We start from the raw sequence: 17727 nt of genomic DNA on the forward strand, positions 1-17727 counted from the left end.
CATTTTGGAACCACCTTGCCATGTAGCATCCCATGTAGTGCCATATCTTGCCATGCAGCTAGTATGCACATCCAGTCTTGATAAATCCAGCCTTTATATATATATATATATATATATATAAATAGGTGTAGAGGATCTATTTGGGAAGCAAGAAGCGCTGTTACAAGAAACAAAATTTGCCATTTATCCTTTGAAATGGCTCCATATTTTCTTTTCATGAGCTGTGTTTCTGGGCTGCCCTGGAATATTTCATACCTTCTGGTGGTTTTACGAGAGCCTTACGTAAGAACCATGCCGCTAAGGATAAGGAGCGTACTAGAATTAATATTTTGGCAAATATTTTTTTGTAGTTTTTAAACGGGCCCAGTGGCCCATGGGCCTGCCTGGTGTGGCTCGTACTGTAGCAAACTGAGCCTAAGCCCAGCTCACTAGGTATAGATGGGGCTGAGGCAGGCCCAGTAAGGTTGCACCCGAGCCCAGCCTGGGAAAAAGCCCAGCTCAGCTCGGTCCTGGTGGCCTGCCTAGCCTAAATGTATTTTTTAAAATGAAAAAGTTATAATTTTTATATTGCAATTTTGATTTTAAATTTTTGATATATAATTTAATAAGTCTACTACAAAAATTATAAATTATAAAGAAATCGTCACAACATGATGATAATGAATAAAAAATACATAAACATTATCCATATGATTATTTTTTAAACATTTGAGTTGGTAACAATAAAGTGGAAGCACAAAAATTATATCTCCTAATCAATAACCTAAAAAAACTTCTCATACACAATTATATAGTCATGCACAAAAGGCTATAATCACTTTAAATGTAAAATATATATTTCTTGAATGAGGAACTTTTTATAACTTTAAAATATTTATAAAATTTAAAATAATTTAAAAGTGTAATTGAATCATTTAAAACTATAAAGTGAAAACTATTAAAAGCTAAAAGTTTTAATTTTCAAACTTCTAATTTCTAAGTGGAATTTGTATTTTTAAAAATATTTTTATATCATATTCATTAAGTAAATAATATAATTTTTAAAATTAATTTTAAAACTATTTTAAAATAGGGCCGGAGCACTAGGCTTTGGCTAGGCTCGGCCTGTTTGATAACACGAATTTTTTGTATCTTGCAGATTCTTTTGTATATTTTTCATTATATTTTCATAGTTTATTACCTATTTAGGTTAGTCATAGAACTTATATATAATCATCATATGCATCCAAGACAACACAATATAATACAGTTCGATTTCAATATTCTCTATCAACTTCATCTTTCATCTCTTCTAACAAAGAGATCTGTAACCATTGATCCTGAAACGGCTACATCATATTTGCATAAAAAGAACCATATTCAGGTTGTTTACTGCATAAAGCAGGATGTTTTACCATCTACTGGCTTTTGATGTAAATGCTGCTTCACGTTTCTCCTTTCCGAGTGAAAAACTACTGGTTTTTCTGATAATGTACTGCATTTTTGCCATGTGACAGACTGCAAATATGCTGTTCCATTGAAATGTATAATCTTTTCCTGGTCATTTTGTTTCTCAAACAGGTCTTGCGTTACAAGGTAGACTGCATACCTCCAGTTGCGGAGCCAGTGGATGCAGCAGTCGAGGGAGAAGAGGAAAAAATCCATGTGTCACTGTAACATTCATTTGTATTGGTTACGTTGTTAATTTTCCTTTCATCTCATGGGTTTGATGATCTCCCCGCAGTTTACTGTTAGACTTGCCAGAGTGATGAAGATTTTCACCTGCGTATAAAAAGAGAAAAGAATCTTGTATTGATGGCTGTATATTGTAGTAACCGAACTAAAAAGATTTTAACGCAAACAGGTCTACCATCGATGGCAGTTAGAATAAGGTGTGAAGTCTCTCTCTCTCTCTCTCATTTGGGAGTAGCCGATTTTGATGTTGGTTGCTGATTACTTGGTGATTGGCAACAGGGGAGGTGGGGCGCAGTGATCCAGGTGGTTTTGATAGTGGGTTCCATTAGTTGTATGTATGTTTGATTGGTAGGGACGGTGGTGGAACCAACCTGTTATTTGTATTAAGGTGTGTTGGTCCTTTGATCACTTCACCCTGTTTTATTAAAATTATCAGCTCATTCACAGTTTTTCGATTGGCCAAACAGCAATTGTAAATTACCTTACTTGAATGTCTTTTTCAAATTAAGGCAATACAAGAATCAAGTCGAAAGGCGCCCCACATAAAGCACATATCTGATGTAAATTAATGAAAACTACCGAATCAAAACCAACTTTAACATTGTATGGCCAATGCAGTTCAAACTCACGCGAATCTGAAAAACAAAACAAGAGAATGTCAACTAAAGCTGTATGCACGTTTGGCGGACTCGAGCGTGTTGGCAAGCAGCATAGCAATTGTCATTGGTCCAACTCCCCCAGGCACGGGGGTTATTGCTGATGCCACCTTCACGGCTTCTTCATAACAAACATCTCCAATGAGACGGTAACCACAACGGCTGTCAGGATCCTGTCGTCCATTAAAAAAAGAGAGAAAGAGAGAAAATAATGAATGTTGGAGAATGCGGCTCAATACCAACCTAGCTGACTTAAGAAAGTTTTCTACATAGAATTTTGCAGCTAACCTACCACAAATATTATGGAACTAAAGTTATCATCTCTAATAAACCTAGTTAGTTGTACCTTCACAGGGTACGTCCCAACATCAATGACAACTGCACCAAGCTTGAGCCAAGTGCCACGGACTAGATTGGGCACACCTGCCGCTGTGATCACAATGTCAGCTTGACGGGTTACCTGGTCTGGGTTCTTAGAGAGAGCATGCACCGTGCTTACCGTTGCATGGTGCCTCTGCCAACATTTCAACGAAAGCCTACTTAATAATCTAATATAAAAGAAGCATAATATACAGTGGAACATTTCTCAGTAAAGATGAAACAGAGGAAACACGGTTTCACCTGCAAGAGTAAAGATACAGGTAACCCGACAATGTTGCTCCTTCCAATCACCACAGCTTTCTTACCCATGATTTCCACGTCAGACCTTAGCAGTAACTCAACGCAGCCTTTTGGAGTGCAGGGAATAAACAATGGCTCTCTTCCAGTCATGGCTAGATTCCCCATGTTCAGCGGATGAAATCCATCCACATCTTTTTCCAGGCTCAACGCATTCAAAATCTTTTCCTCATCCAAATGCTGTCAGATTTTTCATCAGTCATCCACAATTTCCCAACAAGTTTTCTTGCATCAATCAGAACATCAACAAACTGCATGCATCTGAAATATATTACGACAGGCCAAAAACTGGTTGAGTCGTCTAAAGCAACATATTGAGCTGGCCATTGAAGTGTTGGAATTTTTCTTTGCTCTAGCGGTTGACCTAGAAAATTCAGAATCCAGACCATCTCTTACATATAGTTGAAAATTCACTATTCACAGTGAGGAGTTCTACAACATTAATGCCAGGGATCCCTGTGGCAGGAGTGCACAGAGGTAGGAAGAGATAGAAGGTTGAGAAAGAGCCTCCAGGAAATAGAATTTCATGTTTGTAATTCTCACACAAGTAGCACCTATTTCTCAAAAAGGCCACATGCATATGTTAGATATATTTTACAGCTAAACTCTGACACTCGGAGACATCTAAAAGTCCGGTATGAACCTTGCTAATACGTCCAACGCAGATGAATCATCAATCCACACTTTAATGTAGGGAAGGAATGATGTTGTGAAGCAAATTAAACACAGGATAAGGGATCGGTAGTAATAAACATAAATAACTGTATGATGCACGTGCTAGCCTAGTTTCATTTACTAATCTTTTATGCGATCAAGTCATATATGTATGACAGCAGAAAAATGTTCTCTCCATGTCCATGCCCCACTTCTTGTTTGGAATCAGTCAGATTCTTATTCCATGCCTGTGCTAGTTATTCTAGTTGAATTCAAGTCTCAACAGCATTCTGTAAATATAAATACTTACTGAATAACAATAACACAAATTCTTCAATTTTAGAAGAAGCAATAGATAAGAGTCAAATTATAGAAAGTTAAAGAGAAATTACACGTGGGAGAGGCAGCTGCACAAGAATACCATGAACTGATGGGTTCTCATTATAGCTAGACAAAGCCTCATGAATTTCATGTTCTGTACAAGTCCCAGGCAGTTTGGTCAGCCAAAAATTGATACCAGATTCTTCACAAGCTTTTCTTTTGTTACGGACATAGGTTTCAGAGTCCTTTCGTTGACCCACCAAAATTACAGCCAGGCCAGGGACCATCCCAATGGCCTCCTGCATTCTAATCACTTCACCAGCTATTCCTGTTGTAACTTTCTCAGCCATCAACTTCCCATCAATTACTCTAGCTCTGCTTTCATTGGCTGTTAGGAGAAAAATATAACTAGTGTAGATTAGTCTTGTGAGAACCATTCAAAGACTTGGACTATATTATCTGAAGTCAAATTAAGCTAAGGATCAAGTTAGAGCATCTATCAAGTTGGGTTGTTCAAGGCAAACAATACTTGGTGTGTACATGGACGAAACATATCATAACAGAAGGTGGTCCTTCGATGAGGACATTAAGTGCCCTATGCACAATGATCTGGGCTCAATGACTCATTACAGTAATCAAAATAGGTTTCATGTACTGAAGACACTAAGCGTGGATACTAATGCATTAGTGGAAGGCACATATACGTGGACTATCATTTTTAAAAAACCCATTTATTTGTCATTGATTTCTTAAAATTCTATCACAATAAACAACAAGGTACGCATTGCAGAATCACAAAATAGGTTACAAGCATTAGGCTATGGATACATAATTCAGACTAATAACTACATCAACAAGGCAAATAAATGCATTCAAAATTTATTTAGTACATAAATTCAGGACATAGAACATCAAGACTAGGGCAGAAAGGAAATAGATTTCATGAAGAGACTGAATTTCACTTTGCTTTGTATCACTTGATCCACATAAAAGGACCCCTAACTTACACATCAAAAATTCATCGATTCCACATTAAGTAGTAATTAAAAGACACAACGAGTCCTCTACACGTAATGCCAAAACAAATTCACACTCTTAACATAAGTCAGTCTTCCATGGATATGATACAATTATTTCCTGCATCTGCAAGTAAAAACATATAGTTGATTCATTTTTCAGAGCACCCATACTACAGTCCCTGTCTTCAACTCCATTCCTTTTGCCTTTCCTATCAGCATTTTGAGTCAGTTTGTCTCATAAAACAACAGAACTTTCAAAATATAGTAACATTTTGGACAATGAGCAATAGTTACAAAATATAAATACATTAACAAGCTATTAAAATATAAACCCTCTATTTGGTTGGAACAATTTTCGTCTGAATAATTCGAAAGCATTTGGAAATTAAACCACCAATGACTTTAAGTAGAAAGTAATCTTGGTTGTCACAATCCACTTATTATAGAAGACTAATATCCATGGCATATTATATATATGTGTCAAGTGCCAAGGGTAGCTATTGTAATTATGTCTTTTATTTTCTATTATGGATATTTTCTCTTTTTGTCTTTTCTCTTTTTGTACTGTAGCTGAGGCAGTTACAAATTTGTTGTACTGCACATGATAGTGTAGTGGCTGTGAGCCTATATATTGAGCCACAGCATTAGGATGGATTTCCCATGAATGAAATAGACTTGAATATTCTCTCCAATTCTTTCGAATCTTCTTCTCTCCCCCTTTCTCTCTTTTCTCTCTCTCCCTCTTTCTCCTTTCTCTCAATTTTCGTTGGTTTCTAGAAGATTTCCCCTCAAATACCCCTTGTAGATTTAGCGATCTAACAATTGGTATCAGAGCCAAGTTATTCTCTGCCAATCAATTTGGACATTTTGGTGAGTAGTAGATTCCGAGGAATCGAAATTCTAGGCAATTTCAGAAGGAAATGTACACCGATTAGAATTGATGAGTTGGAGATCACCTGGGCGAAGACGACCAACTACCTCTGTCGACTTTTCTGGCAAGCAAACCCAATGATGGCAAAAGGGACACGGATGAAACAGTTGGAGTCACGGTTGGATGCAATGGAGTTGGGCATCCAATAGAACTAGGAGCAAATCGAGGAGAGACTGGAAACGATGGAGCTCAGCCTCTGCCAGACCCAAGAAGAAGTGAGTCGAGGCCGAGTGGAAATGATGGTGGTGGAGAAAAACCTAAGTAGCTAAGCACGAACTTGACAATGTTCTCCAAACTGCCTAATGCAAGCCTACCAGTGGATTTCCCGCTGAGGGCCAATCTGGCTCTGATACTTGTTGAGGGCTGAACCATGCAACTCAGCCCAAATCAGGTGGACACATAGGAGTGGCCGGAATTGGAGCTAGAACCAGTGATGAGGGATATTTATATCAATCCTAACCCAATTCCAATACCAAGACTCGACATCCTGGTATTTGAAGGAAACAAACCGAGATGTGGGCAAGAAGGTGCAAACGTTTCTGTTACGAAATTGGATCGAATACAAATCACAATCAAACCATCAATCACACACATGAGCACAGAATTTTACGCGAAAAACTTAAATCAAGAAAAACTATGCGTAGAAAGAACAAAATATCACTAAACAAATATTGTTATAACAAAAGTGATATTGCCACACTAATTCCAATGATCTGAGCACCTATTTATAGACCTAAAATCATCTATGAATGTACACAGAAATCATATTTTGATCAGAAGATGATTCATAAGGATATTCCTCCAAATAAGATAAATCTTAGTCAAAATTGAATTTGACAATATGCTAAATATGGTCAAATTTAAAATCATAATTACGGTTAAATTAGGAAACCCAATCACAGATGAATTAAGATTTTGAGTCATAATTATCATAAATCTCCACCTTGACTCAAAATCCACAAACGAAACTATCCAGAATTTTTTCTTCCAGCAAAATCATGAAGAATCAATATGCCTAATGAATACCAACAAAATCCTCACCACAAGGAATACCAATTAAATCCACAAAACTCTCACTGCAGTGGATATCTTCAACCACACTCAAAGCATAGGCGACAAGATTAGCTTCAACATACCGTTGCTGATATTTCTTTTAGATCTATCCTTAGCAATACAATAATTTGATGGACCAACAATTGATTTCGAACTTGACTTGGGGCTTGACTTATTTAACTTTTGTCGATTTCAAGCTCCACCTAAATATCAAAACTTTGGTGACCTGTAGGATTAGATTCTTTTGCAAAAGAACCACGAAGCATAGTAATTTCATCAAAAATAACATCTCTGCTAATTACAACTTTAGACGCTTCTGAAACCCATAAGTTATAACCCTTAACACCAAATTTATAACCAAGGAAGATACACCATTTAGACCTTGGTTCTAATTTTCAGCTCTAATTCAAGGGCTTGACAAAGTGGTATCAGAGCCAAAAGAACCGGCTATGGGGTGATCAACGAGTAGCATCACGGTGAGGGCAGGCAATCAGAACTTGCTAGCAATAGCAATTCCAGTGTAGTCACGATAGTACAATTATTCTAGCGAGTCAGTGTCGCTAACTCAACAAGCCCGGTCAAATAGTGAAGGCAAAGCAAGAAGTGGCCATTGGCGATGATTGAGCTTCGACAACTCCTAATCGCTATTCATTTGAGATTCCAAAGGTGGGCGATCGTGGAATCACAGTGATTGCCACTATGATTCCAGCGAGTACGGGAAACGCGAAGTCGATGCGAATAAGTGAGGCAATCACGGGGGTGGTCAGGTTAACGAACGACAGCAAGAGCACGACCCAAGGGCATTCCAAATTGATCGGACCAGCGATTCAAGGTACATTGATTTCCAACACTCGGGGGTGCCAATTGCGTTCCCAAGCAAGGCCGACGATCTTGAGTCAGAATTGAAGGCGAACTGGGGTTGGAATAGAAGGCGAAGCTAGTGCTAGCGTTTCTTGGTGTCAATTGCATTCACACCCAAGTAGATTCCGACGAGCTGGGGTCGGAAGTTGAAGGCGAAGGATCAAGAATCGGTCTTGATCGAAGTTCAAGACCGATGCTTCTTGGCTGAGAAGTTTAGCCATTTCTAAAGCAAATTCCGACAACCTTTGATCAAAATTGACGACAAAGAAGGCACCAGAAACAGCAAGAAAGGGTGCGAAAGAAGCGAGTAATAGTTGTTCCGGTGTAGGAAGGGAAGAATCGGCAATCGTGGGGTCCATTGCGATTGAGGAGCAAGAAGTCATGGCTGAGGGTACATGACTGAAGCAGCTGGAGATGAGGTTGGAGGCCATGGAATTTGATATGGCCGACACCCAAGACCATGTGGGGGAGGATTTGGCGGAATGGAAGGAAGTCATGCAGGCTGCAATGAAGAAGTAACAAGAAGCTATGGAGAAGCAATGAGGAGTTACTAAAAGGTGTCAAGAAACGATGGCGCAGCAGTGGCAAAGGATTGACAGTATGTTAACTCTATTATCTTCTCTACCCCAATTCCGACTATCACCGAAATTTCCACCAAGATAGCCATCTGATCCAATTTTGCCACATCAAGGCCATCGTTCAAGGATGCAAAGCATGCTGCAATTCAAGAAAACTAGGTGAGGAATCTGCAACCTTTTAATCACACCCATACCTCTACACCAAGATTGGAGATTCCTATGTTTGAGGGGAAGAAGCCAAGGTGGTGGGTAGGGAGGTGTGAGAGATTCTTTCAGTTCTATCGGATTTCAAAAGCGCAAAAGATCAATTTGGCTATGGCCTACTTGAATGATATAGTAGACTCTTGGTATCAAGGGTGGTGTCCATCCCCTTAAATGGGCTGGAGATGAATCGGAATTTCTGGGAAATTCTGTTAGAATAGATTTAGGAAGAGAGAAGAAAGAGATAGAGAGAGATGAGAGAATAGACTTGAGAAAGAAGAGAGTTTGTATTCATTCCAAAAACTGCCTTTCTGTTGCATTCTTCCCTTATTTATTCATAGGTAGGTTAGTTAGTTCTAACCTCCTCTACCGCCTTCCATTCTCCTTCTACTTATTACAAAAATACCCCTCAGTCCTAACAATTCCCCCCCCCCCCCCCCCCCCAATGAAATAATTCTTGTCCTCAAGAATTTAGAGCAAGCTGATAGCATGGGAAAATCTTGTCAATATGTCTGGTAGGTATTCCCAAGTTGGCTGGTCTGGTGGTAGATGGGACCATCGGACCAGCACTTGCGTAATAGGGGTACCTCCTCTATAGATCACCCTTTTGTCTACAATTGCTCGAGGTTCAATGGCCTCCTCTGATTCCTCTTCTATCCTTGGTAAGACAGCAGTGGAGAATTCTTCAATGGGCTCCTCTGTTTCCTCCTCTATCCTTGGTTTACAGCAGTTGAGAATCCTTCGTCTGATGGTGGCAGTGAAGCTTCATTGGCTGTTGTTCCTTCTCTAGACTTCTTTAATAACGATACGTGAAATACCGGATGAATCCTCACATTTTCTGGTAGCTGCAACCGATAGCATGGTCTAAAGGCCTTTGGGGTGGTAGGGTAGTCGGTTCTTGGAAGAGATCCTGGAATTCATGCAATAATAAGTGCAAGGGATCCTGGGTGTTTACCTTTTGAAGAAGTTGCAATGTAGTTGTTGCTGTTCCCTTGGACTATGGACTGTCACCTTCTTCCTCCTCATACTCCATTGCCTGAATAGAGTATAATTCTGCAATCTGCTCCCTTTTTTGGTTCATTAACTTGTGTAACCTCCTTCCCGATATTATTTTACATTCCCCTTGATCTAGGCTTCCCATCAGTGTTAGCTTTTGGCCTTCAACCTCCACTGTCACCTCCAGCTTCTTAAAATCAAATGTTAGAGGACTTACATTCTTCATCCAGTTAACCCCCAATACGATATCACACCCCCCTAACTCCAAGACTCTTAAGTCTGCCACAAATTCTACTCCTTGCATTACCCACTTAAAATTCGAACATTTATGGTTGCTGTACATCCTGTCCCCATTGGCGACAGTTACTGATAGTGGGTTGGTTCTGGTCATTTCACACTTGAGATCTTGGGCTGTTTTCTTATTCACAAAACTATGGGTGCTTCCACTATCAATCAGCACCGTTAGTCTTCGTTTTCCTACCTGCCCTTTAACTTGTATGATCTTCCCTGTAGGACCCCCTTTCAACGCGTGAAAGGAGATTTGTCCTCCATCATCCTCTTGTTCTTCCTCAACCTGCAGCTCTTCTTCTGTATCTTCTTCTGCCTCTTCATCGTTGGAGGCTTCTATCTTTAACATCAATCTCTTACATTGATGGTCAGGTCCATATTTTTCCCCACATTTGAAGCATAGGCCTAATTGGCGCTTTTGCTCCATTGTCGTATTCTTGTTTGTTCCTATTCCATTTCCATTCTTAACGCCTCCTTGGTTTGTTCCTCCCATGCCCGGTTTGAAATTACTTCCTCCGAAAGAAATTCCCCCTCTGTTGACGGCCGACCCTTCTTGCGGCCATGGCCTATTCTTCTTGAATACTGCCTCCCATGTTACTTCCTGGAGACGTGCTTTCTCTGCTACTTGTCTTACCGACACTGGCCCTAGCATCTTTACTACGGATCTTAAATCGTCTCTGAGTCCGCTGATGAAACTCGACACAAAGTATGACTCGGGCAAGCTCGGATGAGCTGCTCCTATCAACGCCTTTAATTCCTCAAACCGCCTCAAATAATCTTCAACCGATCTTTGCTGTTTCAGTTTGTTAAATTCTTCCACCGTGTCCGCCAAATTCCATTCGCCAAAACGACCACACAGTTCATTGGAAAATTTGGTCCACGACACCCATCCCCCTTCTAATTGCCTCCAACTTTGGTACCACGCATCCGCGGTATCATCCAGGTAGGCCGCTGCCATCGTCACTCTTTGTTCTTCTCCTATCCGGTACAATTCAAAGAATCTTTCACATCGTCGTACCCACCAGGGTGGTTTTGATCCATCGAAGATCGGAATTTCCCATCTTGGCGTTGGCGGGTGTCCCCCATCAAATCTTGACCCGAAATTCCTGCCATGGTTTTCACGTTCCCATGCATACCTTTCCTCCGTTTCCCTCGAGCCTCCCGATCTCGGTAATATTCCATCACCTCTTACGTCTGTCTCCATTCTTGGAACAGACTCTTCTTGTGATCGGAATTGTGGCCATGTTGACATGATCACAAACATGCGATCTATCTTCTGTCCATAAAAGTCAGCCCGTTCTTGGCCCTTTTCCAGCTCCCGTATACTATCTTTGATGGCAGCTAAATCTTCCCTCTGGATCGCCATATCCTCCCTTTGGATCGCCATGTCTTCTCGTTGGGCCCTCACATCTTCTTGCGTCTGGCCCATTAATCCATCAAGATTCTCCAGGCGAAGCTCCAGTTGTTTCAAGCGTGTTCCTTCCACCATGCCTTCGTGGTTGCTGAGTCGGACCTTCCGTCACTTTCTAACTGCACACCAGAAGCCGCCGAGGAAGGCTTAGCTCTGATACCACTTGTCCAGCCCCTTAAATGGGCCGGAGATGAATCAGAATTTCTGGGAAATTCCATTAAAATAGATTTAGGAAGAGAGAAGAAAGAGATAGAGAGAGATGAGAGAATAGACTTGAGAAAGAAGAAAGTTTGTATTCATTCCAAAAACTGCCTTCTGTTGCATTCTTCCCTTATTTATTCATAGGTAGGTTAGTTAGTTCTAACCTCCTCTCCCGCCTTCCATTCTCCTTCTACTTATTACAAAAATACCCCTCAATCCTAATAGGTGGGTCCAAGATAAAGGGCTGGAGGGGGGTTGGACAGAATTCTCGAAAAGGTTATGTGAGCGTTTTGGGGAGAAAAGCATGGCGGATATAATGGAGGAATTCAGTAAATTGAAGCAAGAAGGGACTATAGTGGAATACCAACCCTGATTTGAGGAATTGAGGTCCATGGTGTGCATTGTGTAGCCAAGGCTTATCGACAGTACTTGGTATCCAGCTTCATTAGCGGGTTGAGGGAGTAATTGCGGCCCATGGTAAAGATGATGACAACCACATCGGTGAGGCAAGCTGCAGAAAAAACAAGGGTGTAAGAAATGACCCTAGAGGCCATTTTTAAGAAGCATGAAGTTCCCTATGAGCCGAGTCTATTGGCAGGGCAGTACTGGAGTGGTAACTCTAGGCCTTTGCTTACATGGCCTAATCAAGAGGCCGCCAAAGCACCTTCCAGTAATAATGGCACTAAGGGTAATCTGTTGGAGCAAATGAGACAACTAGGGCTATGCTTTAGGTGTGGAGACAAATATAGACCCGACCATTAATGAATGAGACAACTGATGAATATGGAGGGTTCAAATGGGAAAGGAGCAGAAGAAGTAGAGGATGTTTTCCATGAGGAAACAGGTGAGTGCAAGGTGATCATTGGGAAAAGATCACAACTGCATTTTATACAGACTGATGGGTTTGAAGGAGGGGTTAAGGCAGCGGCAGAACAGCCAAAGGCTGTGAACATGACTAACTTCTACTACTCAAAGGGGAGAAGCAAGAGAATAAGAAAGAGAGACGGAAGCAGCAAGTATTGAAGGCAGGAATTGGTTGAATAGTAGTTGTTGCGATGAATTCTTGAGGACAATAATTCTTTGAAAGGGTGGGGATTGTCACGACCCTAGGGGTATGTTTGTAATTGGGGAAAATTAGTTAGGTATAAGCTATTAGGAGGGCTAATAGAAAGGGTATAAGAGGTTAGGCGGGAAAAGGGAATAACTAACTTGTACAATAGCTAGCATGGTTGTTAGGTTAGTTAGAGGATTGATAACAGCTAGAGGCTCTATAATAGAGACTTTTGGCAAGATGGAAAGGCATGCAATGAATAATACGGATCATCTTTTCCTTCCTCTCGTTCTCTCTCTCTCTCTCTCTCTCTCTCTCTCTCTCTCTCTCGCTAACTTTCTTTCTATCTTTCCCTCTCTGTCTATCTCTCCCTCTATCTCATTCTTGCAATTACTGAAATCAATCAACCCTAATTCAAGGGCTTGACACGCAAATATTCTCTCCAATTCTTTCGTATCTTCTTCTCTTACTCTCTCTCTTTTCTCTCTCTCTCTCCATCTTTCTCCTTTCTCTCCATTCTCTCGTCTCTTCTTCTCTCTCCCTTTCTCTCTTTTATCTCTCTCTCCCTCTTTCTCCTTTCTCTCAATTTCCGTTGGTTTCTAGAAGATTTCCCCTCAAATACCCCTTGTAGATTCAGCGATCTGACAATATATATATATTTTGCTCCTAAATGACATGTTAGATTATTTCTAAGCATTTTCTTTGCTTTTTGTTGACAGCCAACTCCACCACATTGATGTCATGATTGTAACTGATAACAAGTCATTTTCTTTTGCTTGGATTTTCACTACAAGGCCTTTTACTGAACTGCACATTCTAATTCCTACAACTGCTTTAGTAAAGCACCATGATAAAGCTTGTGGTATTAGGACTTTTTTTTAATTTATTGTTGATATTCAGGATAGTGCATTTGTTTAAAATGATTTCACTATATAGACTTGAGTAGGGGAGTGACCACATTTGTTTAATTACTTGACTTCCTTTAAAGCAATATGATGTTCTGGTAAGCAATTGCAGAAAAATGAGAATCACGTGCATCATGTATTTTTTCTAGTATGAAATAAATATAAGGACGGACATGAATAATCCACTAGAAGGTAATAGAAAGACTAGGAAATCCTAGAAGTGTAATCCTCACCATAATTGAAGCAACCTTCTACTTGCACTTTCTAGTTAAACATAAATGACTGTCACTAGACAAAGAACTATAGTGGTTAAGATATATAGCATCAGCATGTGGAAGAAAACACCAAATGCAAGTAAAGTTGACAAATAAATAATAGCAGTAAACAATTTTTCTTTTAAAACAAAGGAAAAGAAAAAGAAACAATACTTACAATATTTGTCAATATCCAAAGGATCATAATGCATGGAGTTGGAAGTCCATATATCAGGCAGGTCAAGAGAAAGAAGAGGAGGAGATTTTATAATTTGTTGACTGGAATCACCCTTTAAAGTACTGAGAGCCCTTGAAACTGATTGTGATTGGAAGCTCCTACTTAACCATCTATACCATATGAGTGCCATACTTTTTTGCTGTTCTGATCACCAGCATCACTTTTTCATCTTCTCTATTTCCTTCTCCAGCAACTAAATTGTTTTCCTTATCTCTCCCTATCAGCCTTTCTCAAACTCCTATGACAAATATTTTGTAATAGCAGTGACTCCAAACAATTCATTAATGTATCAAGAATTTTGTACACGAACATAAACTAAGCTTCAAAACTTTAGCAATGAAGTCGAAATACAATCAAGCAACCAACTAGAATAATCTAACCCTACTGCTAAAGTAAGCTACTGGAGAAACCATTAATGTAATATAGAAGGGAAATCTAGCCCAACCTGGGGTTCATTCTCTTCCACAGCCCCAGTCTGCCTTCTTAATGTGTAGAAATTGTAGATGGCTCAAGGGATATAAATGAAAGTTCAGCCACAATTCACAAATCAGGCAAAGTTTACAAAAGCTCCAAATCCTAGAAATACCTATCATGACCAAATTCAAATAAAACCTTGAACAACTTGAATGTCTTTGAAAGAGCAAGGACGTGACTGAAAGGAAAAGCAATCCAACATTCACAATGGTTTTCAACATTGCAATGACCTATCATAAGCTGGAGGCAAACTGAGAAAGATCAACTGGTAGGGGCTGTGACAAAAATAAAAGATCTGAAAACAAATTTGAACCCAGGGTCGCAAAATCATGAATGAGACTGTATCCAATTAGTTTCCACATGTACAATGCTACTGAAAAAACACACACTGTTATGATTTAAATATATATCAGGTCAATGTTGGTCATCAGACAAAGATGCAATCAAATGCTTTAAAAGCTAAAGCAACAAACTGAAGCTCCACAAGGCTAGCTCGAAATTGAATACGATATAAAGACAATACTGTGACATTATACATTCATATGCACTTTCCCATGCGTGTAAAAATGCGAGTGGTGAGTGCATGTTTGCCTCTTTGAGGACCATATCCAATATAGACTAGTGATGGATAACAACTCATTGGTCAAAACCCAATTGTACACATAATCTTTTACTATTTTACCTATTGTAAAGCTATTGTCAAAGTCATTCCAGTCTTGAGGTTGCACAGTATGACCTAGCTAGGATTTGTGGAAACAATCTCTTTAGAAAGAACCAAGGGGAAGGTTACATACAGATACAGCCCTCGCAAAGTGCAGAATCTCACCTGGTCCTTAAGGATATTAAGGGATTGTTCAGTTTTGGAAAACTGCCCCATTTTCCCAGAAAATTACTCCACAGAAAACGGGAAACTAGATAACTTGTTCAAATACAGAAATTATCTAAATGGAAAATGGATATTTGGAAAATGCGGTTTTTCAAAAATGAACTAAACTTGGAAAACTGTAAAAATGAATTTTCTAAGTTTTCCTTGTTAATTTGGAGATTTGAAAAATGCGGTTTTCTAAAAATATGTATTCCATAAATCATCTTCATCTCATTCTCTAACACAAGTTACATAAAAAAAAAATTAAAACATCTCTATTTTTTTAAACATATATTCTAATTTTCTATATTGGAAATTATTTTCTGTATTTCTAACGTTTGCTAGCGTTTTCCAAATTTTCTATAGAAAATGAAAACTAGAGATTTTAAAGAAAATTTGAGTTAGAAAACTGGAAATCATTTCCCACAGCTAAACAACCCTAAAAGCCTCATCTTTAGAACCCAGAGAATCCCCTGAATGTACACATGCAACAAGTACAAGCGGTACATGGATGCATAGCAAAAGCACATACTTACCCAACTATGCAGCAACACAATACTGTCACACTATGAACTTGACCCTAGGAATAATTTTCAATTTCTTGTTTCTTTTACTGCTGTAATTTCCTTACTGTCATTTTTACTTACTGCTGTAATTTCAATTCTATTAGAGATTGTTAGCCTAAGGAATCCACGTGCATGTGGATATAGCTAGCAGTGGACGGTTACAACCGCCTCACTGTAGGAATCTGCCTTGGCAGGCTGTATAAATCATTTCTTAACGATTCCTTGGGTATGAATGAAGAGTATCTGAAGATTTCTCTCTCTCTCTCTCTCTCTCTCTCTCTCTCTCTCTTTCTCTCCTTCTTTCCTTGCTCTGTTTAGTACTCTGTTCCTTTGGGACTTTGGGAACATCTTCCCATTCATATCGAATAGGAATAGAGACAATTGTCACGCTTAGGCCTAGACAGATACCTACAACCCCATAGAAAAAATGAGAAGGGTCATTCAATTATAGAACATTAACCAACTACAAAAATACAAGCCGAACATAATGCAGTTCACATCTGACTGAGCAATGACCGAGTCAAATCATCTTAAGAGATTTGGTCACATAAAGAGAACATTTTAAGTCATTATATGCAATGACATTATGTATTCTAAGAAATAACCACTGGAGATGGCTTCTTGATTGTGATCAAACAACCAATCCGAGATCCAGAAATGAAAGGAGGCCAATGAAGGAGAATTATTCTCTGCAAGTCCCCTTGGCGCTCAATCTTTTAGCAACAGGCAATTCACGGAAGGAACGGAGGTATCAAAAAAGATCAGCGCATAAAATTCACTCGGCAAGACAACCAAAAAGCTTTCCAAGCATTTAAAAGCTTAATAATTCCACAATGAAACTCTGGTCACAGCACTCACGTGAGTGCTGTGACCAGAAAAACCACTTTCGGGCTATTCACAATTTAGCTCTAGCTAAAGCATGAAATGAAAACCGCCAACGCAGTTTCCGCCTTTTAGGCACGTTGGCAGTTTTTCCCCTTTCACATGTTTTCAAGAGAAACCTTATTCATTCACAAAATCGGAATAAAAAAACTTTGTGGGTTTATTCACAAACTTTGTAAGTGCATTAGCGGTGCGGCTTATGGAACAAAACACATTTCCCGTATTTTTGCGCTGCATTGAACGATGAGAGAACATTTTGTTGTTGGGATGAATTTCATATGAGTTCTAGCTTGCAAAATTGTGTGCTGATAGGTTTGAAGTTTGAAAAAACTTTAACGCTGACAAAGCAGACAATTAAAAATTTTCAAGCAGATAGCATAGCACGATCTAACAATAGACAGTAAGGGCGTTCTTCTGTCTCGTATCGAGTCCAAGGATGAAAGTATTGGAAGTTGAAAGAACCCAGAAACCATAATCAGGATATCATTATCAGAGAGGCGAAAAAGAGGCGAGGAAGAAGACGAGAAGAGTCAACAGAAACCAGCAAATAGAATGGAATTAATTGTTTACCTGAAACACTTGAGGAATCAAGGAACTTGGGCAGAACAACTTCTTCAAAATGTTGCGGAGGGCAGAGAAGGAACGCGCATCCACTCCACCGACCGACCGACCGACCGATCGATCTCACCAAATATCCGTCTCTCAATTAATCAAGATCTCATAGGTATCTATTTTAATTTACCTTTTTTTCTTTTTCAGGTAAAAGGTGAAATAATGTTTATAACTACACTGCGTATGTCATATATCATATAACATTTATCAGATATGTAACTTTCTCTATATATTTTAAAGATATAAATAATATAATCGAATCGATGAGAATAAATACTCAATTTATAACAACCAAGTAACACTAAATAGTATATAATTGTGTACTGTGAAACTAAGAACCACCACCCCATAAAATACC

At 39.3% G+C, this 17727-nt stretch overlaps 2 protein-coding genes across 5 annotated transcripts in view; one reads left to right on the top strand and one right to left on the bottom strand.

Moving 5' to 3' along the window:
- LOC127790236 (uncharacterized) overlaps positions 1–2123 on the top strand; it is a 57032-nt gene extending 54909 nt beyond the window's left edge. For 2 of the 3 annotated variants that reach the window (XM_052319571.1, XM_052319572.1), the window contains exon 15: positions 1561–2123. In XM_052319571.1, the coding sequence (XP_052175531.1) occupies positions 1561–1656 (96 nt within the window). In that variant the 3' untranslated portion in view covers positions 1657–2123. The remainder of the gene's footprint in view (positions 1–1560) is intronic. The other variant, XR_008020741.1, reaches the window with a different exon arrangement.
- Positions 2124–2174: 51 nt separating this feature from the next.
- On the bottom strand, positions 2175–17486 carry LOC127790237 (bifunctional protein FolD 1, mitochondrial). 2 transcript variants are annotated; one of them, XM_052319574.1, is made up of 7 exons: positions 17328–17431; positions 14416–14556; positions 13911–14208; positions 4055–4371; positions 2952–3188; positions 2677–2844; positions 2175–2503 (listed from the first exon to the last, which is right to left on the bottom strand). In XM_052319574.1, exons 3-7 carry the CDS (start codon positions 14098–14100, stop codon positions 2333–2335), a joined length of 1083 nt encoding a protein of 360 aa, XP_052175534.1. In that variant the 5' UTR covers positions 14101–14208; positions 14416–14556; positions 17328–17431; the 3' UTR covers positions 2175–2332. The 2 variants fall into 2 exon arrangements, with proteins under 2 accessions (XP_052175534.1, XP_052175533.1); XM_052319573.1 differs by lacking the exon at positions 14416–14556 and having other exon boundaries at positions 2176–2503; positions 17328–17486.
- Between the last annotated feature and the right edge of the window lie 241 nt (positions 17487–17727).

This window comes from Diospyros lotus, chromosome 14 (genome assembly GCF_014633365.1).
Source record: "Diospyros lotus cultivar Yz01 chromosome 14, ASM1463336v1, whole genome shotgun sequence".
Taxonomy (NCBI): Eukaryota; Viridiplantae; Streptophyta; class Magnoliopsida; order Ericales; family Ebenaceae; genus Diospyros; species Diospyros lotus.